This window comes from Tupaia chinensis, unplaced genomic scaffold, assembly GCF_000334495.1.
Source record: "Tupaia chinensis unplaced genomic scaffold, TupChi_1.0 Scaffold000634_1, whole genome shotgun sequence".
Classification (NCBI taxonomy): Eukaryota; Metazoa; Chordata; class Mammalia; order Scandentia; family Tupaiidae; genus Tupaia; species Tupaia belangeri.
In genome coordinates, this window is record NW_006160154.1 from 3714487 (window position 1) to 3741108 (window position 26622).

Sequence of the window (26622 nt, forward strand, 5' to 3'; positions counted from 1 at the left end):
GCTGACCCAATAATTCTCTCTGAAATAAAAATGACTAGGGATCAACAATCACATTTATCTTATATTGCTATTTTTATCATTATAGAAAAGTAACTAAAAAGAAGATGAGACTAACTACAATGGACTTTTAACCCCCTCTTGCCTCACAATCTATACAAACACTGCTGAAGGGAAGACGATAAAGGCACTAAGTGAGTGGTCAGAGACATTAAATGAGTCAGGAACTTTCTAGCACTTGCACCACATGAAACTTCAACACAGACATAGGCATCAAGTTCTCCAAGGGAGAAAGTGATTGCAAATGACAAAACACTAGTAGAACCGTTCAATAGCACATAACAGGATCAAAACCCTGGACTCACAGTATTTGGAACATATGGTAAGCCATAAAATTTCTCTTGTGTTTCCTTGAGAATGTCTGTGGTTGACATCTTCAGGGGATGCTTCCCATGGTAGATTTGATCCAGAGTAGCGTAAAAGACCTAGAGAGATGAAAACATCTATTTAGTTTGGGTACTCCATCCCCAGATTGAAGGTGTTATAAGTGCACCCGGATAATTATAAGTCGCAGGAGAAATAACTTACGAATATAAACGTGTATGGTGTGAGACGTAATTTGGACCACATGTAAGACCATGTTAAAAATGAAAAGGAATACTCTACATCATTTCATGATTAAGGACATTAGCAAATTTATCCATAAGGTCGTCTTTATGTACAATGTAGCAAATTAAATTTCTGACCACAAAACTGGAATATTGCCAATAAATAGTTAGAAATATGAAAAAACAGTTATAAGTGACACGTCCCTCCCCAACCCAGATCTAACCATTCCCATTCGGTTTTTTTCCTGGAATCCTGATACATCTTAAATGAGAGAAACAAAATGGTCTGAATACTAGTTTTATGATGAGAAGTGAAAGAATATTAAATAGGTAGGGTGAAGACAGAGATAGAGATAGTGATCTAGCACCCAGAGAGTGCAGATGTTACATGATTCTTAAGCAGCTGTTGGAGGGTTTGAGCTAGGGCCACGCTGGACCTCACACCTGGTGTCCGGAGGTACAAAGGAAGCAGGTGCTGTCTGGGGGCAACCTGGGCTCAATGAAGTGGTCAGGGAAGAAGGATCACTCACCCCTGAATAGAAGACACCCAGGCCATTGAAACATAACAGGAGAATAAAGCATGAAAGAGTCTGAACTGAGATCTGCTATTTACAAAGTAATAAGAGCAGGGCCAGTAGACAGCATAGCAGTTAAGCTGCTGGACTCACTCATGACCGACAGCAGTGCGAGTGCTGGACCTGGTGGCTTGAAAATCACATGTTTGCATGCCCAAGATCCCTGGTGTGGCCCTCCCTCCTCGGGGAGGGGGGTGATTTCTCTTTCCTCACTGTCTGTCTCTCTCCAGTGAGCACACACATGCACTAAGGCAAAAAACCTATTATAAATAAATAAATAATAAAATGCAATGGAAGCTACATTTTGCATAGAAAACCCTTATGATAAAGGATTTAGGATTCCTGCTTTTCGCTGAAACATTTGACTTGAACATTAATACTGTTCGGAGTCCACCCATTTCAAGAAAGTAGAAAATGCTTTATTTTAAAGGGAAAATTCTGACACGCAATTATGCTTCTGATATGCATCTTTCTGACTCAGAAATGGAATTTGCAGAGAATGTGCAGCTGTTAACTTGAAAGAAGTGAAGATTAGTTTGGATAAGAGAAAAAATTTAAATGACCTCTAGCTTCTGGCTTCATCTAGATATAGAATTATGGTTCTAAATTATAAAGTTAAGTTTAAGTCTCTCATGGAAAACTACAGACACTTCCTAAATATAAACATTGCTTTCCTCTAACTGGTAATCTAAACATATAGCTAAGTACAGCTCTTGCACATCTGTATTCCGAACTGAGTAACAATGCATAAAGTTAATCAGAGAAGCCAAAAGTACTCCTCCACGTCTTATCTTATCTAGATTCTAACGAATTATTAGGAATTGAAATGCTTACATTCTAACCTTAACTGAGGTGTTTTTCCCTCAATGAATAAACAAATGAGAATACAAGAGTTTTATTTCTTCGATTATGCCTTTTACAAATAATATAGACACTGGATAATTTTTTAAATTACAAAAAGAGAAAATTAAGTTAAATGTGCATTTATTTCATGCTTATTTGCTGATAAACCAAACAATTCAAGAATGATGAGCTTACTTCTGTACTCAGAGAATATACACACTTGGTCATGTGTGTATTCCCAGGACCAAGAAACTTAGAGCCAGAGAAAAATCAGTATTCCATTTTAAGATGATGAACTTTTTTAAAAAAAAGTCACAATTTTTAAAACACTGTTGCTACCCCCTTAGAAAGCTGAAACAACTCCTTTCCTTTCTACCCTTGCTCATTCCCACTGTACAGTGCGATAGGAAAGCTGGGCACCCACGCTCCTCTGGCAGGACTCTCTATCTCTTCTTTCTTAATCTTTTTAGAGGCTGGGAAGAGGGAAAGATTCCTTTTCCATTTTAAAAGAAAATCATTGGAACAACTTCATAAGAAGGCTACAACTGGGACCAGCAGTTGGTGTAAAGGCTATGTCACTGGACTCCCATGTAGTTGACCGCGGTTCGCATCTCGGACCCAGTAGCTTAAAACTCACGCCGGGCGCATGTGCATGCGTGCCCAAGATCCCAAGAGAATGGAGGAGAAGGGATAGTGGCGTGGCCATCCCCCATGGGGGGTGATTTCTCGCTTTCTGTCTCTCTCTGTCTGTTGGGCGAGCGCCCGCGCCCTATAGCGAAAACCTCTAAAAAAAAAAAAAAGTCACAACACAGATTTTTAAAAATGCAGTCTTTCTACTAACGATAACAGTAAATCGTAAGATTTCCATCAAGTGATGTTAATGTTTAGAAATAATTCAGAAACCCTTTTCAAATTATATTGAGAAGAACAGATACTGAATGCTGAATAATGTAAATCAACTGTAAATTCATGGTTTTGTGTATACTATGGATTTTCCACACTAAAATATGTATTTTTTTTTTTTTGGAGAGATTTTCACTGTAGGGCGTGTGCGCTCGCCAGACAGACAGAGAGAGACATAGAGACAAAAAGCGAGAAATCACCCCCCGGGGGGATGGTCACGCCACAATCCCTTCTCCTCCATTGTCCTCTCGGGATCTTGGGCACGCACGCACACACACCCGGCGTGAGTTTTAAGCCACCGGGTCCGGGACACGAACCGCGGTCGACTACGTGGGAGTCCAGCGACATAGCCATTACGCTAACTGCTGGTTCCCCTAAAATATATATTTTAAGAGACAACAAAAACAGAGATTATTCATTACTTCTAGGGACTGAATTTTACACACAACTACAAAGCAATTAAATAGTGATTACACTCTTAAATAGGTAAGTGGATCATTATAAAATGAATATTACCTTGATGAAAGATGGGTGTTTAGGCTGTGTTTTTTACATAACTTTCAAGATCCAATGAAGAAGAAGAGTTTCATAAACAAGTTCAGTAATTACAAATATCGTAATATCTGGTATCATGCAAACCTGGCATCCAGATGTTTCATGAGAGTTTTCTAGGTTTTAACCAGAAACCTGGGAAACTGGTTTTGAATATTATCTAAAACTGCCAACCATTACTGTTTACACTTCGTGTGTTTACACTTTCATTTGTGTAAAAATGCAAATCTTAAAAATATTTTATATAAAAGGAATAAACACGTATTTGATTGGGCTGGAGCCCTCATCTGTTTGCTGAAAACGTGTGACTTAAGAGTCACGTAGCTTTCCCGAGCTCTGATTTCCCCATCGGAAAATGGGAAATAACCTTATTTAACATTGACTTCATAAGGACACTGTGAGGACTGAATGAGTCAATTTTGGTTAAGTTCTTTGAACTCAGATGAAAGATGTTTTGGAAGCATAATTATTATAATAAATGTGTAGCACTGGCAAGGATGTAAAGTTATACATTCACTGGGATAATAACTCGGGACAACTTGAGAACGGAAGCACGTACGTACCTGGAGCTGCATATCAGCCGCAGCACAAACCTTTTTCGATTCACAAAGACGAGACACCATATTTTTTGGCAGTGGCTTCATAAAAATAAAAGAATAGATATGTGAGTAAACGGCTTAACCAGTTCCTGCCATATGTACACTTATGAGTCAGGAAATTTAAAAATGACATCGAGTGGAAAAATGAATAATAGAATTTCGTTATAGTAAAACGTAACAACTTTTAAATAGTTGAGTTGACAAGACAACAAGGATGAAGACATCCCATTTCATTTTAAAAAGTGGTCATTGTCAAATAAGGGTTTGTACATGAAAATACAGGATTACAGGGAACTAAGATGCTGGCACTGATTTCTAAGAATCTATTTAAAACCTCAAAGGGAATACTTTTTCTGGTCCTTCCTTACCAGTGAGTGCCTGTTCAAGTGCTCTCTTGACTTTTAAGTGCATATAATAACTGACAATGGGACTAAAAGATTAAAATGTCAAGAAATAAATTATAATTCTTGGTGCCAGCCAGCATTAAAGCTGAATTGATATCCTAACAAGCAAGCATGATGATGAGTGGCAGATCCTTTTATTTTCCAGCCTGAAAGAACTGCACGATTTAGACACTCAGCAAAATGTCCCTATACGATTTAAGGCTTTCTCTGTGAGACTAATTAGGGCTGATCCTGTAGCATACATACTCTCTTACAAATAAACTAATATAGTTGAAGAAATACATTGCCCGATCTTTCTGTACTTTAAAATAATACTGTTGTTTATTGAAGACAGTTTCTACTCTGTGCAACTCTGTTTACAATCTCAGTTCAACGAAAAGCCCCTCTGGCAGGTTATTCAGCACTGCAGTTGTACAAATTAACTCCGTGAACAAGCACATGGCGAGTTGCTTGATGGAAGAACTAGATACACCGACTATGTCCCCAGAGCCTAGAACACTGCTGGCACACTGCTGGCACACACTCAGTAAGGACTGGTTGAAGGAATAAATGAACACAGGTATAGTTGCTAGGAAATAGCTTCGTCAGTGAAAGATTACAATGAGATTGCTCAGATGGCAGATCTGTAGCCTTTTCTCTTCCCATCTGGCTATAAGAAAAGTGCTGCACCAGGTGATGGTACAGTAGGAAAGGGCCTGGGTTCACAACCCAGGGTTTGTGTAACATAAGCACATTGGAGCCCAAGATCTAGACTGGCTGAGACTGGGAGTGGGTCACAGCACGAAGACCCTGGTGGAGGTGTATGCTCATTCTTTCTCCCTCCCCATTCCAAGAAATAAATAAACTTAAAAATTAAAAGAATATAGAGGAAAGATGATTTTAAAGAATTAAGATGGACACTAAAAGAAGCTGTACAGTGTAATTCCTGGCATAGATTAAAGGCCTGAGGTTTTCTGGTGCTAGAGACATCTATCCTGTATGCAAGAAAAATGTCTTCGAACAAGATTTTTAAGAACTCAAGGTTTTGTAATCTGCCAATAGAGTATATTGAAGTGTTCTGATTTCATTAGATCCTATTTTAAATTATGTATTATGTTCACAGAATTTTTTTTTGAGTCTTATTTTTTTTTTTGCTATAGGGCGCGTTTGCTCACTAGACAGAGAGAGACATAGAGACAGAAAGCGAGAAATCACTCCCCAGGGGGGATAGCCACACCGCAATCCCTTCTCCTCCATTCTCCTTTCGGGATCTTGGGTACGCACGCACATGCGCCCGGTATGAGTTTAAGCCACCGGGTCCAGGACTCGAACTGCGGTCAACTACGTGGGAGTCCAGTGACATAGCCATTACGCTAACTGCTGGTCCCCAAAATTGTGCACTCGCCGAGAGAGACAAAGAGAGGGTGAGATGGACTCGATGCCGCAATCCTCCAGCTTCCATAGGTTTTTGCCATAGGGCAGGCGCCACCACACCCTTCACAGAATTTGTGCTACAGCTAAGAGATTTTTTTATGTTTCACAAAGTTTTTTTTTTTTTTTTAAGGAATTATTTACTTTATTTTAATTGTTATTACTATTTTTTAATTTGACCAGAGAGAGAGAAAAAGGAGAAGTGAGAAAGCAAGCCTTCAAGTCCGGGACTTGAACTGCAGTCGACCATTTGGGAGCCTGGCACCTTAGCCATTATGCCACCTGCTGGGCCGTACAAAATTTTCATACTTTGTAGGGTCAGTAGATGGCATAGTGGTTGGGATGCCAGACTCCCACGTAACTGTCCACGGTTCGAGTCTAGGACTTGGCAGCTTGCCTTCCTTTCTCTCTCTGCCTCTCTCTGGTATGCCGAAAAATAATAATAACAAATAAAATTAAATTAATTTTTTAAAAAAGTTTTCATACTTTAACAAACATGAAGACTATTATGGGAGAGCACTGTCAGGCAGGAGGGACACAAAAGGTGAACCAGAGACAGGGTACCTGCCCCCAAGAGCTTCCAGCGCCTGTAACTCAGGAGTGTTCAAACAGAAAAGTACTGCAGAATGGTAGGGGAGCTGTGACCTTAAAAGGCTTAATGGAGGGGACAGCAGGTGGCATGGTGGTTAAGGTGCTTGACTCCCACATGGCTGACCATGGTTCGAGTCCCAGACCTGGCAGCTTGCTTTCTCACTCTTCCTCTTTCTGTCTCTCTGTCTCCTTGTCTCTGTCTCTCTCTGGCCAAATTGAAAACCACTAAATAAATAAATAAATAAATGGCTTAATGGAGGACATTCCACAGACTCAAGATTTGCAAAATGAATATTAAGATATTAAGTAGACAGAGCAGTAGACAAGAGAAGGTACTTCCAGCAGAAGCAACGCACCTACAAAGGGCAGAAAAAAAAAAAAAAAAAAAAAGGCAGGCTGATGGCAGCAGGTAGAAGGGACAGAGGGAAAGATCTAGCCAGGTCTCCATCTTCATCTCTCTATGTAAGCCACTGGGAAGTTTTAAGTCAAGAAGCCACATAATCAGATTTGGGTTCTAAAAAGATTCCTCTGGTTATAGTAGGCACTGGGTAGGGAGGAAGGCAGGAGAGAATTAGGAAAACCCAGTGAGGAGGCTGTAGTAGCCTGCCCATGTCAGCATCCGGAGCCAGAGACAGTGCTGGCCACAGCAAGGTCAGAGAAGGCTAGAGACTAGTGGAAAGGGAGACAGCCAGTGGGCTCTGACGACTCTTAACTATTCTGGGTGGTGTGGCTGAAGAGTGCAGAAAGGGAGGGCAATGGAGGCAGTGGGAAGGGGGGGTGAGATTTTTGTTTAAAGTAAGGAAAAACTCCTGTTTAAGAATAAAAAACAGAGACCAGCAGTTAGCGTAAAGGCTATGTCACTGGATTCCCATGTAGTCGACCGCGGTTCAAGTCCCGGACCCAGTGGCTTAAACTCACGCCGAGCACATGTGCGTGCATGCCCAAGATCCCGAGAGGAGAATGAAGGAGAAGGGATTGCAGCGTGGCCATCCCCCCTGGGGGGGTGATTTCTCGCTTTCTGTCTCTCTGTCTCTCTCTGTCTGTCTGGCGAGCGCACGCGCCCTATAACAAAAACCTCTCCAAAAAAAATAAAAAATAAAAAGAATAAAAAACAATGCTGATGGTCATAAAGGGGACAAAAACTAAAGCTGCAGAAGAAACAAGACAAGAATGGGAGCATAAGGTAGGTTCTGAGAAGACAGAAAAGGAAGCCGTAAGAGATGACTTCTAGGTACAAGACTCTCCTCAATTTGAGGCGAGCTCTCGAGGTCAGAGAGGAAGTGGTTGGGAGGGAGCTAAGATTCCAAGAATTAAGGAGATTAGATATGGCTGGGAGTCTCGATGGAGAGAGACCAGTGATGGATGCTGGTCTGGCCTATTGTGTGCTCTAGCAGAACCGAGCTGCCTCCCTGCAGGCACAGATGAAGGCGGTGGAACACCCGACCTAGGTGGGTAAAGAGAGGAAGGCAGCGAAAGGTCAGTGGTGCTCTGCTGAAATGGGGGGTGCTGACTGACAGGGACAGGAGAAACAAGCAGTCCAGCCAACCCCAGTGCCCAGGACTATGGTCAGGCAACTTCAAAAGCTATTTATTGCTACTCCATAGATAGTTACAGTGAATGCTGAGTATGAGTATGAGGTCTAAGAGCCAAACCCAAAATACTCCCTTGTGTTTTGAGGTAGCTCACTTATTTAGAGGCCAATATCTTAAAGATTCAAACCTCCACATCTGATATATTGAAGAAACAGATAATACACCTAAGCTGACAGATAATGAATAAATATATATAAATAAGAGTACATTTAAAACACCTGAAACTTGAGTAATAATAATAATAATAATGCAATGACTTTCATTAAAGTAAAACTTTAGTAAAGTTTGTGGCATTAGAAATAATAATTCTTGCGACACATAAGCAGCTGCCACGTTTTCCCAGATTTTACTGCAATCTTCATAATTTCCAAGGCAGAAAAGACTCCCTTCCACTGATCTCTAAATTTCTTATCCAAGCTGTGACAATATAATTTCTCAGTTCTTCTTAGGGTCTAGACACAGTCACTTTTCTTTTTTGAGTACATTTATTGTATTCATGATAGCGTGTGTGACACATGTAAGAGAGACAGAGAGAGAGACGTACCCCAACAAGACCTGGTCAAGCTGTGATCCCCCCTTTTCCCAGCCTTCCAGCATGTCAGGATCTTGGGCCTGTTTCCTTAGTGTGTTTCAGATCAACAGAGCTGAAGATCTGAACCCACAGCTGCCCAGGTGGCTTACAACACCACAGTTCAGTACATTACGGAATGTGCCACAGTGTCTGCACCAGCTTTATTTAAGATGAAAAAGAATTCCATTAGCATGTGAGGAGCTATAAATCACATTAACTAATTATGGTAAAGAGCTGTCGTGGGACAAATGTCAGGACTGGAGAGCTTTTCTGGACTTTTCGGGTTATTTCCAGCTTTCTTAGTACCTGACCACTGAAATGGCTGGTTCTCATCATCTAATTAATCCAGAAATACTGTTTGTTCCATGAACCCTTCCTAGACTCATTACAGTAGAACTGAGAGCATAGCGTACCTTAAAACCAGTACCTGTCAGAATATGAAACACCCATTACTGTGCTTCACAGTAGCATAAATGAAAGCACGTAAGCTTCAGAGTCAGACAAAACTAAGTTCGAATCCTCACTACGCTACTTATCAGTTTTGTGGTGCATTTTCTTTCTTTTCTTTAAAGAATTATTTTATTTTTTACTCTATTTATTTTAATTTGACCAGAGAGGGACAGAGAGAGAGAAAAGAAAGCAAGCAAGCTGCCAGGTCCAGGACTCGAACCACAGTCATCCATGTGAGAGTCCAGAACCCTTAACTACCACACTCCGTATGAGCCCCTGTGGTGCATTTTCTAAGTGACATTTTCATCTGTACAATGATGAGATTATCTTGTCGTGGGATTAGACGAGGATCAAAAAGATAATACGGCCCGGCCTGGTGACGAAATTGGTAGCAAACTGAACTGCCATGCTAGAAGTCACAGCTGACCATGGGTTGGAATCTCAGGATTGGTCTAAAACATGCCGGACACATGTTAGTGCACCCAAGATCCGGATGAGCTGGAGAGCTGAGGAAGGTGATTCTGGTGGAACATGACCCTTTTGAGGGTGCCTCTTTTTTTTTACTCTGTAGTGTGTGTGTGCATGCTATCTATCATGAATAAAAATCAATTTTTAAAAGTAAATAAAATCAAACAAAAAACCAACATAATTTATTTTAAAAACTTATGTCAATTTAACACAAAGTAGATACTGTAAAAATGATAGGTACTTAGTACTGTCCAATGTAATACATTGATATTTATTTTATTTTACTGCTTTATCTATATATTGTGTAAATGTAGGCTGCTTTAAATTGATAAATCTTAGGAGACAGAAATTAGAGCTACCCAGTTTGCTCTTTGTAGCAATTATCAAGTTATAAATAAGGAATTGACTGGCCCAGCCTCTGCGGCTTAGTCAGTAGCATGCCGAAGTACAGAATTAGAAGCCACATGCAATTTAGGTCCTGGGCCTAGTTAGCCTGAAAACATGCTGGGGGACACACATGTACTCAGGATGTTGACAAGCTAGAGGACAAGAAGAAGATGGCAGTATGACCACGTCCTGTGGAGGGTGTGCTTCCTTCTCTTGCTCTCCTGCATACACATCTATCATGAATTTAAAAAAATGTACTTTCATAGATTTGTTTATAAAATAGTCAGTTATCTTTTTTTTTTTTTTTTTGATAGATTTTTGCTATAGGGAGAGTGCGCTCATCGGCACATCTATCATGAATTTAAAAAAATGTACTTTCATAGATTTGTTTATAAAATAGTCAGTTATCTTTTTTTTTTTTTTTTGATAGATTTTTGCTATAGGGAGAGTGCGCTCATCGGAGAAACAGAGAGAAACATAGAGACAGAAAGCAAGGAATCACACCCTGGAGATGGCCATGCCACAGTCCCTTCTCTTCCATTCTCCTCTCAGAATTTTGAGCACACATGCACCTGCAACCAGTGTCAGTTTAAGCCACTGGGTCCAGGACTTGAACCATGGTCAACTACATGGGAGCCCAGCGATGTTAATCATTACATCATCTGCAGGTCCTAATAGTCAATTATCTTTAATCAACACGTGTCTCCTCAAATTATCCAGCTAGGGACTGGTGGGTGGCACAGTGGTAAAACGCAGTATTCTGCAGGGCCGATCCGCCTGGGAAAGGGGAAAGCAACTGCCAGCTCACATGTGGAGGCTTCACTGAGTAAGTCAGGTGCACATGTGCCAATGATCCAGGGCTAGCAGATGCTGGTGTGGATTGTGGTGTCAAGATCCTACTGGGGGTACTATATTTCTCTCTCTCATAAAATAAACTTAAAAAGAAAAAAAGCAAATCCAGCTTTAGAAGAAGATACTTACTCCAATCTGGCATTGAATTTAAGGCATTGAATTTTAGAAGAAAAAAAGAGAAATACATAAATGTGTAATTCGTATATCTTTAATATTTCAGTATCCATCATAAAACTAGGTCATTGATTTGGTTTTAGAAACTATTTCTTACCTGAAGTATAACAGAATTGGTTATCAGCCTGTGACCCTGGCTGGCTAAAAGGCAGGGGGGAAGATCATGGTATGGCAATACCCAGTCAGGTATCCCTGTCTATTTCTTTCATATGAAAGAAATAATAAAAACTTTTTTAGAAAATGAGGTTAGGGGCCAGTCAATGGTGTGGTGGTTGAGGCTGCTGGATTCCACATGGCCGACTATGTGATTTGAGTCCTGGGCCCAGCAGCTTGAGAAACAAAGCAGTTACATGTGCATGGATGCCCAAAATCTTGAGCGAAGGGACTGCAGCATGACCATCTGCCACCCTGCTTTTGCTCTCTGTTTCTCTGGCAAGCACATGGGCCCTCTGGCAAATTAAAACTAATCAAAAATAAGTAAATAAAATGGAGATTGGTTAGAACTGTGGTTAGGCACCTGAAAAACATGTCTTGTAATTACACACAATTTTCACAGTTAGGCCATAAATTTAGCTCTGGGCTTTTCGGCAGGCCAAGTAGAGAAGGAGGCTCAATGATGTAGAGAAGAAGTTCATTGATGTACCTCACTCTGATTGCTCTAAACACAGGTCTAGATTCCTTATCTGGAATTCCATAATCCAGAAAGGTCTGAAGACTAAAAACTTTTCACAAATCTGACATGAACACATTTGATGGTAAAATATGACCTGGACAAATGTGAGGTTTGTCAAGAGCCTAAGTTTTTAAAACATTTATACCATCTTTTAAATATTCAGAAATATGTGTTTGACCATAGCATATCTGCTAAAACCCACTATGTTTGTTTTTTGTCTTGTATTATTGCTACAGCTGGAAGAGAGAAAGTACTCTTACTGCAGTATGGTTACGTTGCAATCCCTTTTCCTCCTTTTGTCCATCCAGTCAGGGCTTGGGACACACATACACATGTGCCCAGGGTGTTTTTCAAGCTGGTGAGGGCTGGGATTCAAACCACAGTCAGCCATCTGGGATCTGGCTCCCTATGCACCGGGCTTAATAACTGAACAATGGGGCCATCCCTATTTGTTTTTTAATTCAAACCCCTCAATGTGTGAACTATTTTAATTTTCTAAAAATCCACAAGATTATAAATGCCAAATGTCTAACCCCAAAGTTTTAAATAGAAAACCATAAATCTCCATGTGGTATATAGTTAGTCTAAAATAAAGTTAATTTTCCACTTCTTACTTACAAAAAAAACCAAAAAAAACCCCAAAAATGAAAACTCTTCATTAGGTGTCCCCAAAATAGTTCATTGTACATGTCTCTCTAAAGAGTTTTATAGGTATTTTATTTTAAAAAATAAAAGTGTTTGGGCCAGCCCCACAGCCTAATGGTTAAGGGAGCGGAATCTCACATGGCTGACTGTAGTTTAAATCCCAGCTCTGGTGGCTTGAAATACACCCCAGGCACATGTGTACCCCAAATCCTGACGGGATGAAGAAATGAACGGGGGACTCTGGTGTAACCATGCCCCATTGCAGGATGTGCTCTCCCCCCTTTTTTTTTTATCTCTGGCATTTAAGAAAAGGGGGTTAATGCCAGTCATCGTAGCCCAGTAGTAACACAAAATTCCACAGTGCTGAGGCTACAAGGGACAGTCCCCAGTTCACACCTGAGGGTCTCCCTGAGCATGTTCAGATACACATGCGTGCCCATGGTCCTGGCTTCTGAGGCAGGAGATGGAGTATGGAGCAGAGACCCTATCGAGTACTCTCTGTCTCCCATTGATGAAATAAATAAGCCTTAAAAAGATGGGTTAAGTAGCTAAATTAAGTGTAAAAAACTTCCTACATTCGGGGCCAGCAGGTGGCATGGTGGTTAAGGTGCTGGACTCCCACATGGCTCAGCACAGTTCACATTCTGTACCTGGTGGCTTGAAAATCACACTGGACCTATGTGTGTGCATGCCCAAAGTCCCAAGAGGAGAATGAATGAGAGGAGACCGTGACATGGCCATCCTCCTAGGGAGTGAGTACTCACTTTCTCTCTCTTGGTCTTTCTCTGATGAGTGTATGTACTCTATACATCAAAAATCTTTTAAAAAAAAAAAAGAAAGAAAGAAAGAAAGAAAGAAAGAAAGAAAGAAAGAAAGAAAGAAAGAAAGAAAAGAAAAAATTCCTACATTCTTATTTTGCATTTATAGGATCAAATTTGTGATGTTACTTGGCTTTCAGTGGAAGCTCCCTGATTCTCACAAATGTGTTTACTGAATGCAGGCCCTGCCTTAGGAGATTTAACAATAAAAACAGATCAAGTATGCCCAGGAGAGTCAGTGAAGTCAAATCCTCTCTTGGGAATTCTCAGTTTAAACCAGCATAGTAGAAATTACACAAGCCCTCCCTTCCAGAGTATAGAAACCCATGTAACTGCTACACTCACTGCTCCACAGTGCTAGAGCATGGAACAGTTTTTCCCCACCCAACACATTTTTCATAGCCTAGGACACTGGTTGGGAAATTATTTTTTAAATTAAATGTAAACTTTGACTAACAAAAGAAAACATTCTTATAAAATAAAACTTATTGAAGAAATAAAGGCACAAATACAGTGGTATCATTCCTACTAATCTTTAAGAACCTTTCCAATCTTATATTTATTTTCACTATCTCTAGAAACCTTCTTTCTGCTCTTCTAAATCTCACCACGGTCTCTCCCAGGGCAGTACAGCCTCCCAGACTTACTAGAACCCTGCCTGGAGGGCGGCCCCCACCAGTCCTACTGCCCAGCTCAGACCGCTCATCTCTAACCCGGGCAAGCTGACGGAGCTCACAAAAGTGAGCCCGCTAATTTGTTCTTCCTTATGGTCAAGGAACAAATGGATAATACAGAGGCGCTGTGCTTTCTGTCTCGCACTGCATTAGCAGATCCACAAAGCTCTTTCTGGCTGCTCTGCTCCAAAACAGAACGATTAGACAGCCTGGGACACTGTTTCCACGGTGAAAAAACACCAAAGAATACCAACCACAAATCCCACGTTTCCCTCCTATAAAATTTTCCTTTCCACAGTAAAAAGAGGCAGATACCCATTTTTCTGCTTTTCCTTCAACTATTCTTTTGATTAAGGCATCCCATTTAAATACAATAGTAAATCTAGTTATACCCTCCACAAAGCTTAGCAATCTTCAGTATTTACAACTATCTTACTAAACAGTTGTTCAAAAATGGTTTTCTGAAACCATCTTATTAACAAGGCAGGCTATTTTAAACATGGTTTGAGAACATTAATGGTAATTTATTTCAAAATGTCTCCGGAGCCAACTTAATACATGAAGTCATTTACACTCTGAGTTCCTTTTATAAAAATGTCTGCAGTTTTTTAGTCTCTGTAGAACCCTGCCAGGTCTTAAGTAGCCCTGGCTGGAGTGGCTATCCTCCTGCCTCCTGTGGTTACTGAATGGAGAACCTACCAGTGGGAAGAAAAGCAGGTCAGATGTGCAGGGAGATTCCCTGGGGTCATCCCACCCTGTGCAAGGCATCCCCCTACAACAAGGAGTCCAACCTGATCCTGCTACCAGGAACGAGGAAAGGACAGTATGTCAGCATTAGTGGGGCAAGACAGTGGCATAGCCCTTAAATACGAAGCTCTGTGATGCTGTCCCACGTGGGAGGTTCTGGATTCACATCTGGAGAGGTTCCTGAGTACACTGAGTACACATGTCCATGACCTGGGGCTGACTGAAGCTGGGAGTGCATCTTAGTGTCAAGACCCTGCAGGGGGTTAGTATTCTCTTCCCCACAAAAGAGATAACTTTTTTTTTTTAAAAAAGAATAATGCAAGGAAAAATGTGTCAGCTCCACAAATGAAGAGCAAAGTAGTGAAAGAACTTAGGAGATAGCAATTACAGTGTTGGAAAGGCAACAAGGCAACTACTACAACAAATCTAACAAATAACGATGCCTCTTACATTATTCCAGAGGTGATATCTCAAATTCAAAGATTCATTCTTGCTATAAAGCATAGAAAAACACTATGGGTGTTTTTGGTTTTGATTTTTGCCACTGCTAAATAGATATGTTTCTATAATCAGAACGTTTTATGCCAATCATTAACTACACTGACTTAATTTGTGTGTTATACTAGTTCTACTCAAATTTTCCCATGATTTTCATTGTCTTTTATTTAAAAACAGAAGCTGACAGGCATAGAGGTGCACACCTGTAGTCCCAGCTACCAAGGAGGCTGAAGCAGGAAGATCGAGAACTCCAGGGCCAGCCTGGGCAACATAGTTAAGACCTTATCTCAAAACAAAAACAAAAAGGGTAGCATTTACCTCTGAAATCTTGAGATCTGGCTCAATATGAACATAACAATGAAAATGCAGCCTACCTAATAATAAATGCCAAACTTGCCTATAAACTAAAAGGAACTGGCTTAAGTCTAGTAGAAGGGTTGGCTATGTGCCCCAGATCCCCGGGACTTTAATATTGAGTAGCAGTTCCATTTTAAGTATTCAGTTACTTAATTTATCCTGAACCCATTGATGTTTCCTATGGTTTAAATTTAAATTCCTGAAGCCACAGTCAGTCTCTGCAAGGCATGATCAGCCATCAAGATATAAAAGGTCTCTTTAAAGCATCCTAGGCAGGGAAGCCCCTCAGTTTCTGCACCCAAAGCACACAGCTACACTAGGGCTGACCCCCAGAGCTCACTTTTTTTTTTTAAATGGCAGACCACAATGGTGGCTGAAAAGGAAAAATGAAACACTATAAAACTGACCTTCTTCTCATGTCAAAAAGGTAAAGTTTGGTTTCTTTGTCACAATTACCTTTCTTTTTTGCCTATATATAAAATATAAGAAAAATGATTACCTAGTGATATGTCACAACAAGTGACCAAAATTAAATCTTCCTAACTTCAGAAACAGAAAAACTGTTCGTAGGGAGGTTGAACTGTGTGAAAGATGGACAGAGGAACTGGATTTGAGGTCAAGTGTCTATTGCTGGTCATCTGCTTTGTGTCCTCCAGGAAGTCTCATGGTATCCTGTTTCCTCATTTGTTAAAAGAGGGTAAAAATACTCCTGCAACAAAATCAATATGAAGATTCAAGGAAGTGATAATTATTCAATCAGTGTATGAAACGTACCCACTTAGAAGTAATGCGGGTCCTTGCATTGAACACATCTGTGGAGCTCAGGTGAACATACATATAAACACACACACACCTATACCACAGGTCTGCAGTTCTGGCTGCTAGGCTTGTCAGGCTTAGGACTATGGGCTTGGTGTGATTAGGAATAGCATCCCCTTCCTTCTTAAATGTGTTTTGGCTTAGAAAATAAATCACGCTGTCACTCTGGTGATAATGAACTTACTAAGCACTTCACATGAGCCAAATGCTGCAGGTCAGGCTGTCCACAGCCTACGCTGCACTGCCTCACCAAAGACAGGGAGTTATTGATGCATTCTTGGAATAAGCCGAAGTTTGCTGACAAATATAAAAACAAAAACTTTATAACAATAATACTTTTTCGACTATACTAACACAGTATCACATTTTGGAATGACTTTTAGAAATAATGTAAAAAAAAATAACTTGAATTCTCCAAATGTTTTGCCATGAACTTAACTTGTAAACATGTAATCTCATTAACTTGCCAGACATTTTCCTACTATTTCACAATCTCACTAGTCTACTTTAAATAATGTAAAAAGTCTAGCAAAAAGTTCTTACAAGTCACAATAATAAACTATATTATTTATGACCTTTCAGAATATATCTTATGTTAGAAGCTGCATAAATATTAAAAGTTAAGATATTTTCTGGTTTAATCCCTGGTATGATAATGATTCAACTTCTCTTGAACCAAAGAACTCCGACCATCAATGTCCCCTGGGCACATTGGGTCTAATGATAGAGAACTTGTTGAAACGTGGTCATTGAAAACAAGAAAATACTTGAGAGGCATAAAGCTAAGCACAAAAGTTGCCCCGGCTCACAGTCAGCAGCTTCGGGTTCCCAGTATGATCCCATCTCACCCAATCTGGGTGTGACAGTGCTAAATCTCTGCACATGTCTACAATGGAAAAATGGCTGGATCGCCGCATGTCTCAACTAGCTTGTTTTGCTCTAGCCATAATCCAGATGGCATCATCAATAGAATGAAAAAGGTAGCCGAGGCCCAAAGAGACAAAGACCTCAGGCTCAAATCCACAGGTAATAAAATTACTTTCCACTTACTTTATTTCTAGTGGTGTTATCTAGCAAAGATGATCTGAGATAATAGAACCTTTAGAAATGATCATGTATTTTCATAGATCCACAGATAGGTGGGTCTATCATGGGTCAGATGGCTTTGAGTTATAGAGCTCAATATTAAACATTTCGATAGAGGTTTTATGTCTATTTATTTTCTAAATATATTCCAGTAATACCATATTTTAGAGTTCCATACATTATTAAATTTGACTGACCAAAAATTTTGAGATAAATATACATGTATTTTTAATTCCTGGGCCAGCAAGTGGCATGGTTGTTAAGGCATTCAACTCCCACATGGCTGACCATGGTTCTAGGCCTGGACCTAAAAGCTCAGTTTCTCATTTTCCCTCTCTATCTCTCTCTCTAGTGCTCATATGTACACTATAACAAATTTAAAATAATAATAATAAATAAAATTAATTAAATATTTAAATTTTTCTTTAATTTTTCTAAATATCTTTTTCCTATATAAGTGAGCAGAGCAGACAAGTTCAATGACTGCTCCTAGGTCATCTTCACGTGGCAGTGGGCCAGGGTCAGATCCATCTACATCTCACCATTCAGTGTTCTTGTCTAGACATAATTGCAAGCATTAAAGCTGAAAATAAGAAAAGTTTCAAAACAACTTAAACCTGCCAAGGCTAATTTAGGTCTAGTTGCACTGTAGTGTTTACCTTCAATCCTTATTCATATCTCCTGAAAGAGAATGACAGGAGAAGATTTATTGCAAGTCTGTATGTCTCCCTGGAAATAGAACTTAAGCAATTTTAGCCTTGGGCTGACTTTCATAAACCAAGGTAACAAACTAAATCATATAATGACGCAGGCCAGAACGGTTCTAAAAAGAACGCACTAGAATTTCACTGTTCTACCAATAACACTTAAAATGGACATGTCGGTCTATTATTTTGTAAGATATATGTCATCAGAAATATAGGCCATTTCCTAACGTACTAAGGGTTTTTTTTAATTGCCAGAGGGTGTATCCACCTACAACAGAGAGATAGAGAGAAGGAGAAAGAACCCTCATTGGGCTGTGGTCATGCCACAATCCCTTCTCCTCCATTTCTCCATCCTAAGTCTAATAAAACTTGAGCAAGGCCTTTAGAAAGAAAACTCAAACTTCAAAGACTTTTAAAAAGACCTAATAGATGAATACATGTCATATTTATGGATTTGAAATTTCAATGTTCAAAGATGTTCTTCTCAAATTGATATATAATCTATTTTTATGTAGTATTATTATTTTACATTTAATTACTGTATATCATTACAGCATACAAAATGAGTTTTCCCAGCATGAATACACTGTATATTAGTCCAGTCAAAGTTATTATCATACACATTATCATCAGCAGATAATTTTCCATTTCTGGGTCCTTTAAATGATTTGCTTCTTTCTTTTTCCCTTTAATTCCCCTTCTCTCACCACAAATTTAATGTAACCCCAACCAAACGCATATCAAGGTTTTTCTAAGAAAACAGATATTTTGATTCTAAAATGTCTAAGAAAGAAGGCAAAGGTCCAAAAATAAAGAAGAAAATGTTGAAGAAAAAAACTAAAGACTTGTCTTACCGAATACCAAGGCTTACTATAAAACTATTAGGCTGTCTGGCAAGTCATGATGGATTTTTCTATGCAAAAATCCATCATGACTTTCCTGATGACCCATTATATTAATATGGACAGTGAGGTATTGGGATCAGGACAGACAAGAGAATAAAAAAGAAATCCCACAAGCAGATTATCTTATTACACATATATGGGTTCTTGGTATATGACAGATCACTGGAGAAGGAATAAATTATTCAATAAATGGCTAAGACAATTGGCTCGCCATAGGGAAGAAAATCAACTGGATCCCTACTCTATCCCAAATATTTGAAGAATTTCCAGCTTGATTAACAACCTAAAAATAAAGGAAGATACTGAAACTTTTAGAAGACATAATACCTTTATGACTTCTAAGAAAACGAAGGTTTCTGAAGATGCAGAAAACAATAAAAAAAAGATTACTAAATTCAACAATATTAAAATGAACAAACTGAGTCCTTCAGAAGATAGCAGAAGGAAAGTGAAAAGAGCTGTAAACTGAGACAAGCACATGACTAGCACAGGATTATCACTCCATCTATCAAGGATCCCTAGAATTCAGTAAAGTAAGCCATCCCAAAAGGATGACAAAGCTCTGTGTAGACCCAGCCACGGTGGTACAGAGATAGGGTAACACTGCAATGCTGGAAGCCATATGAAAGACTGGACTCAGTTTCCAGTCACATGAGTGCCCATCACCCTGGCTGGCTGAGAAGGCTGAGTTTGTTGCAGAATGGACCTCTGTTGGGGCTACTTTCTCTCCCTCTCTTTCTCTCTCATGAAACAAGCAAACAAAAATATACCCAGGAACACAGTGGGATTGGCAACCCTGCTCCATGCAACATGAAGCTGAACGAAGGCCAGGGGATGCTACGGGGAAAGTAAGGACTGTGTGAACATGTACGGAAGGGTGTGTTCAATGAAAATGTTAAAGCTGTACACAAAACGAGATAGAGGGAGCTACTGCTGGAGAGGGACAGTGTGTTCAGCCACCTCAGAACCTTGGCTAATTAACTCAGTTACACAGTCAGAGTCCTACAGCAAGTTCCATCTGAGAAAGCAGGAAGGCAACGGGAGCTTAGAAGTGCAAAAGAGAGGTAGATGTGCTAGACTTTTGTTCATTTTCAGAAATTTATCCTATGCCTGATGTAAAGAGATCACAAATCCAGGGTAGGGACAAAAAGACCCTACCTTTTAGGGATCAGTGTCTGGAGGCAGTGAGAAAAAGAGGAGAACACTCCTCTCATTTCCTAAATAATCTGTGACCAGGGACAAACTAGCTTCTCACTGGAGGTTTTAGGGATGCGGTCAGACTCTTTTTTTTTTTTTTTGGAGAGGTTTTTGTTATAGGGCGTGTGCGCTCACCAGAAAGAGAGAGACAGACAGACAGAAAGAAATCACCCCCCAGGGAGATGGCCACGCCACAATCCCTTCTCCATTCTCTTCTCTGGATCTTGGGCACACATGCACTTGTGCCCAGCGTGAGTTTAAGCCACCGGGTCCAGGACTCAAACCGCGGTTGCCTACATGGGAGTCCAGCGACATAGCCATTACGCTAACTGCTGGTCCTGGGGTCAGACTCTTAAGAGAATAAAACGGAAGTGCTTTAGCATTCTCAGTATTGGATGTAGGGGCTAAGTTCTTTGAATCCAGGATCCCAGTAACTGTAAAGAGCATCTATGATTTTACACCAGATTTGGTGGGAGAAGAAACCATGCCATTCAATATAAACGGGTCGCCAACAAGGGATTCCAGTTTCAAAATGATCAAAACATGAAAAATACAAAAATACATATTAAGCCGTTCTAAGGAGGGAGGACAATGAGCAGGCGTCCAGAAGTGTCGAGCACCTGCACATCATTTTGTGCTCCCTCTTCGGAGCCAATAAACACTGAGGAGAGGAACAATAATCTCGAGTTCCTCAGATGAGACAGCACCTCTAATGCAGCCTGAGACCAGACAAAAATTGTGGGGGAACTCCACCAGCCTTTGATCATGTTAGGATTATTATGTATCTGAACCAATACCAAGTCTGTACTCCTTCTACACTGGTGCTATTGATTTTAAGATGAATTTAAATTGAATTCTGTGTCAGCTTTGATGTTGTGGCTTGTCAAGTCAGTTTCAAGCCTCAGATTAAGCACCTGTGGCATTCGCTATCTGTATGGCATCTGAAAATCTGATAAGCATATTTCTAATTCTTCCATCACCAGGAATTCATCAGCTATACTCTGTTCTAGTTCACATGTAATATTTGTAGGTGCTAATAAATTACTGACAGATTATCTTGAACTGTGAGAGCTCTCTGGAGTATAGTTAGTAATGTTTAAAAACTTCTTTCGTGAAAGGCAGCAGGAGGGAAATTAAGTATAAAGATACAACCCTGTTATTTTTCCTTATAGGCTTAAATATCATTTATTTACAAAGACTTGGATTTTAGGGAATTAACTCCTTATCCTTAAGGCAAGGAATGCCCTTAAAATGAAAAAAAAAAAAAATCAAGCTGTTTGGTATCTTAATTAGTGACAAGAAGAGGCAAGCCCTTTGTGAGGCTCAAAGCATTTACACATCTCCTGCCTTTGGGCATGTTTTCCATTCTCCATGGGATCACAAATTTATTTTAAATTCTTTAGAGATTGTGTCTGCAAGTCCCTTTAGGGCACTGGACACATCTTCGGAGCCTGAAACTTAAAGTAATTCAAAGCAGTTTAATGCTTTCTTCCTGTCTTCTCTCTCTGAGAGTGTATTTTGGGGTTTCTATGGTGTCTTGCAATTTTCTGCGATCATGCACCACATAACTACATTTTGGTAAGTGATGGACCATATACAGAATAGAGGTCTCAACAGGCTGAAGCAAATAGCCCAGGCAGTAGTAGGTTATGTCACCCAGCATTGTGTAAGTGTACTATCGCATACAATTTCCGCACAACAACAAAATCACCTAATAATACACCTCTCAAAATGGACCCTCGTTGTTAAGCAAACATAACTGTAGTTCAAGCGTGGTTCTTCCTACTGCAGCACTAAATAAGAACACAGGCATTGGCAAGGGCTCCCCTTTTGGGGAGCATCAATTTTATCACCCTCCAAGCAGTGGTTCTAGCCCTTCTTCACTCCTCTGCTAGTTTTGCAAGTAGATAGTAACATTTTAAAAGTTCATATTAGTATTTGCAGCTAATTTAAACCCAAGATTTAACTCTAAAAAAAGTTATACTCTGAAAGGCTCCAGGTCCTCTTTGGCAGTCACCCTTACAGTACAAGCATGTCCTCACACTTCTCGGCTCCTTTCCAATGATGCCAGTTTCCTTAGATGCCTCCTGCTTTTTTCTAGGAAATGTCCTTGTCTCTCTAGACTTCAAACACCACTTCTCTGTCATTTATTCCCATATATTTGCAGTGTCTGACTCCTAAGTTTCACACCCATGCTATTACTAAAGGCCTCTTAAACAATATTCATAGATACATCCAAAAAAAAAAAAAAGCTCAGCATCGTCCCTCTCAAACTTGACCCTCTTCCAGAATCCTCTGATGGCAGACCTTCCATCTTTGCCTTTTTCCTCCTTTCACCTGTCCCAGATATCTAATTAGCCCCACATCCTCCCAGGGAAGTCTCCCATGACTCCTGCACCCTGCCCTGCTGGCCACCTCCACGAGCAGTGCTCAGCCATACCTCATTGCCTAAATGCAGGTCTGCAGGCCTTCACTCCAGACCGCCAAGGGTTGAGCAAGGCCATGGAACCAAAAGTGGGACCCAAGGAAGCTGGCTGCAAAGGGCTGACAAAGGAATGGGCAGCAGGGGAGAGTTGTGAGAAATCCAGTGGCCAGGAGGGGGACATGACTTCAAGAGGAGGCGTAATAGCACAAACACTGCCAAAGAAAACCAGTCCAATGACAAGAGGTAGAGATGGCAAATGCACTGGGATTTAAGTGTGCAGGGGGTGAAGGGCAGGGGAAGAGACTGGGAGCGGCTTCCAGAGACAAGGGTGGGTAGGACAGGCAAGAGCAAGGGTCAGAGATCTTTCAACATGAACCAGGCCCAGTAAGCAGGCACGCTTCCTGAGTAGCTCAAGCAAACTTCCCTCACACGAGAGCAGGTGTGGCAGGCCGATAGACGACGACCCATGCCCTGCCTCGGTCCTGCCTTTCCAGGAAGCCTTGGCAGCTTACTGACATGACTAAGGCTTATCTCAGACTCTAATTTCATCCCTTTCTAATCCATCTTCTTCCCTGACCCCAGGGTTATTTTCAAAAATTAAACATTTGATTATGTTGGGCTGGCCCTGTAGTACAGTGGTTAAGCCCTGTGCATAGGGAACTAGATTCCACATGGCCAAACACGGTTTGTATCCCAATCTTAGCAGCTTAGAAACCATGCCAGGTGCATGTATGGGCATGCCCCAGATCTTGACGGAATGGTTAAACGGAGAATAAAAAGACTGCCACATGACCACGCCGTGTTGGGGAGTACCTCCTCCGCCCTTCCTCTCTCTTCCTCTCTGGCGAGCTCATGCACCCTCTAACAATAAAAAGAAGAAAAATTGTCATGTCCCAGTCTAGGTGGTGTGACCCACTGTGAACTAGACTCCTGTGGTGAAAGCCACATGGCTGACTACAGGTTCAGATCCCAAAGTTGACCTGAAAACACTAAACCTGTGCATGGTTGCCCAAGATCCTAAGGTGCTAGAGGGCTAGGGAAGGGGCATGACGAGATTCTGTCAAGAGTTCTCTCTTTCTGTCTCTTGTCGTTTTCCCTCTCTGTGCATGTGGAGTCACAGAATAAAAATTAAAATTTGATTATGTCACTTCTCTGCCTAAAAACCTTTCATGACTCTATCCCCATTAGAATACAGTCCAAACTCCTGTGACTTGCCCTTCACCATCTGACCCTAACCGATATAAAATCTAGAGCTATGTTCTGTCCCTCACCCCAGCCCTGCCTCCTTCCTCATAGGCTCTAGCTGCACCTGCTGTCATGCTCGGCCTTCACAAGCAATTCTCATGGAGGATTTCTCCATGTTTGTCATAGGCTTTTCTTTCTGGCCAGAATGTCCTCATTTGGGCTTTGACTCAGGTCCTCTAAGAATTATAGGACATGAGCTCTGTGACATTGTCTGACCGATTATTGGCTATTTCTTGGATGCTGAGAACAGTGACTGGTACAGAATAAAAACATAACTATTTCTTTTTTTTTTTTTTTTAAGAGAAATTTTTGCTATAGGGCGCATGTGCTCACTGGAGAGACAGAGAGACAGAAAGTGAGAAATCACCCCCTGAGGGGATGGCCATGCCACAATCCCTTCTCCTCCATTCTCTTCTAGGATCTTGGGCATGTATGCACATGCGCCTGGCATGAGTTTTAAGTGGCTGGGTCCAGGACTCACACCACAGTCAACTGTGGAAGTCCAGTGATGCAACCATTATGCCATCTGTTGGTCCCAATGATAACTATTTCTTGACAGAAGGACCTCTATGTCTTTAGCATGTCCTCAACAAATATATTTAAAGGGAATGGAAAAGGGCTACTGAGAGCTGACCAGCAAACTGCTCCTCTTACTTATTTTTCCAAGACCTCATTCCTCCAGTACTTCCTCTCTGAAGCCTCTCCCAACATCCTCAAGCACAATAGCGAGACTCTCCTCACAGCCATGGGCTCTGTACACATAACTCTGCTTTAACAGGCCTCATGTGGGAGCAATCACTGTATCCCCAATCACTCCCAAACCTCAAAATGTATAGCCATAGAAGGGTACTGCTATTAACGGGTGAGTATGTGCTTCTGTATTGTTGGCTGAGTCTACATAATTCTCAGAGTAATTCTTTGCAGGTTAATGAACTGGTAGTTTGTTGGATCACAACTATTTCTATTTTTCCATCTTAATAACTAGAACAAATTATGATAAAGACTCAGTTAAATTAGCTATCCAGAAACCTATCTATTATGCTATAGTTAACAAATAATAGGACAGAATTAAGTACAAAACATAAATGATCAAATCATAATTTTAAAAAAAAGAATCACAAAGGTGGTTTGGTCCTTTCTCTGGGTCTATTCACTCCTTCATTTAATTAAGTACTTTTTAAGTGCTAGGCAAGATTCTAAGTGCTAGGGATTCAAAGATGAATATAATGTACATTTGCACCAAGGAGGTACACTCTGAGAGGAAAAACACCACCTGATATAATACTATATAACCATTTTGAGAAAAGTGCAAGAACACATTTTCCAGTGCACATGTCAACAGTAAACAGCACAATGTTGAAGTGACTCTTATAGAGCCGCTCACTTACCATAATGTCTTTCTCATTTTCACTTCAAAATCTTTAAAACTACAATATGCCATTTAAATCCAAATTTGAAATTAAGGAACTTTCAGGCTTAGCATCATCTAGATGTTAAGCATGCTAGCAAACTATCACAACGTAGTTGAGTTTTATGAAATAACATAAAAATTCAGGCCAACAGAACAAATACTGAAAAGCAAAGGTCTATTTGAAGTGAGACGGGCTTGACTGAGTGCCTATTCTATATAGAGCTTGTTTCTTAATCTGGAAAACGGGGACAAAGTGCTTTCTCAGGGGATGGTTAAAAAAGCTAAATGGTACGTTACTTGGTATATGCTAAAGAGTGGCTATTTTCAATACGTGACTCTATGCTAGAGCTGCAATTCTATGGTCCAGTCAAAAAAGGAGGCCATGGGGAATCAAGGAAAAAAGATGATAAAAGGATTCTGGTACTGAGGGAGGGTGAAAGCGAAGAAGAGTTTAACTTTATCTAGTAGGTCTTAACAGCTGACCATCACACTCGAAGGATAATAAGAAATATTAGTGCTCCTACCTGCCCAGTCTGATAATGTCTGGCAAATTGGTTAACCACTCGATAGTCATTTGCGAAGTACTCCATCAGAATAGAAGGAACCTCTGCAAAATCAGTTGGGCACCTGGTCCCTGAAATTAGGGAAGCAGAGAAAAGGCTAGAGAATCAAATCAGCATATTTATCTTAGTTTTTATGTATCCTTTTAAAAGTTTTATTTGTACTTCTGATAAACTATGATAAGCTTTAATTCATTAAATCAATATTTTAGTTCTATAAAATTATTGTACATATTTGCAGAAAAGTTTATTATAATCCTATATATTTTCTTTATATCAAAAGTAAAACAAAATATTTGCACAGCTGGCTAAAGCACCTTATAAAGCAATGGCTCACACCCTCTACAAACAAACCTGTCTTCAGCTATGCTGGCTATACATGAAACACAAATTAAAACATTCTTACCATTAATATAGGACTTGTATTAAATATAGTGAATTCCATTACCACATGCTTTTTTCTTCATTTGTTTTAAAAGTAGTTTATTTTATCCATTGATTGCTTTTTGTTATGAAATCAGTCCTCAGGGAGGAAAAGCAGTATTTTAGACCCCAAATTTCTTAAAATAGCAACTCCTGTAAAAATTTTTTGGTAATACTTTTTATTCTGTTTAACCCACCTATAATCTTTTCAAGTATCTTCTCCTTTGCCAAAATACCATGTGTATAAAGTTAGCGGATAACTACTGGATGCCAACAATTGATCACATGGTCTAACGCTGACCATATATGATAGTGATCTTAAGATTTAGAGATAAGAGACCAGCAGACGGCATAATGGTTACGTCACTGAACACCCACGTAGTTGACTGTGTTTCAGGTTAGGCTTAAACCCATGCCAGGCACGTGTGCATGCGTGCCCAAGATCCCAAGAGGAGA

General features: G+C 40.3%; 1 protein-coding gene across 1 annotated transcript in view; it reads right to left on the reverse strand.

Moving 5' to 3' along the window:
- MIPEP (mitochondrial intermediate peptidase) overlaps positions 1–26622 on the reverse strand; it is a 187687-nt gene that overhangs the window by 84829 nt on the left and 76236 nt on the right. The window contains exons 14-16 of the mRNA XM_006159527.3: positions 25708–25817; positions 4042–4116; positions 363–482 (exon numbers count right to left, since the gene is read on the reverse strand). Coding sequence (XP_006159589.1) covers positions 363–482; positions 4042–4116; positions 25708–25817 — 305 coding nt within the window. The remainder of the gene's footprint in view (positions 1–362; positions 483–4041; positions 4117–25707; positions 25818–26622) is intronic.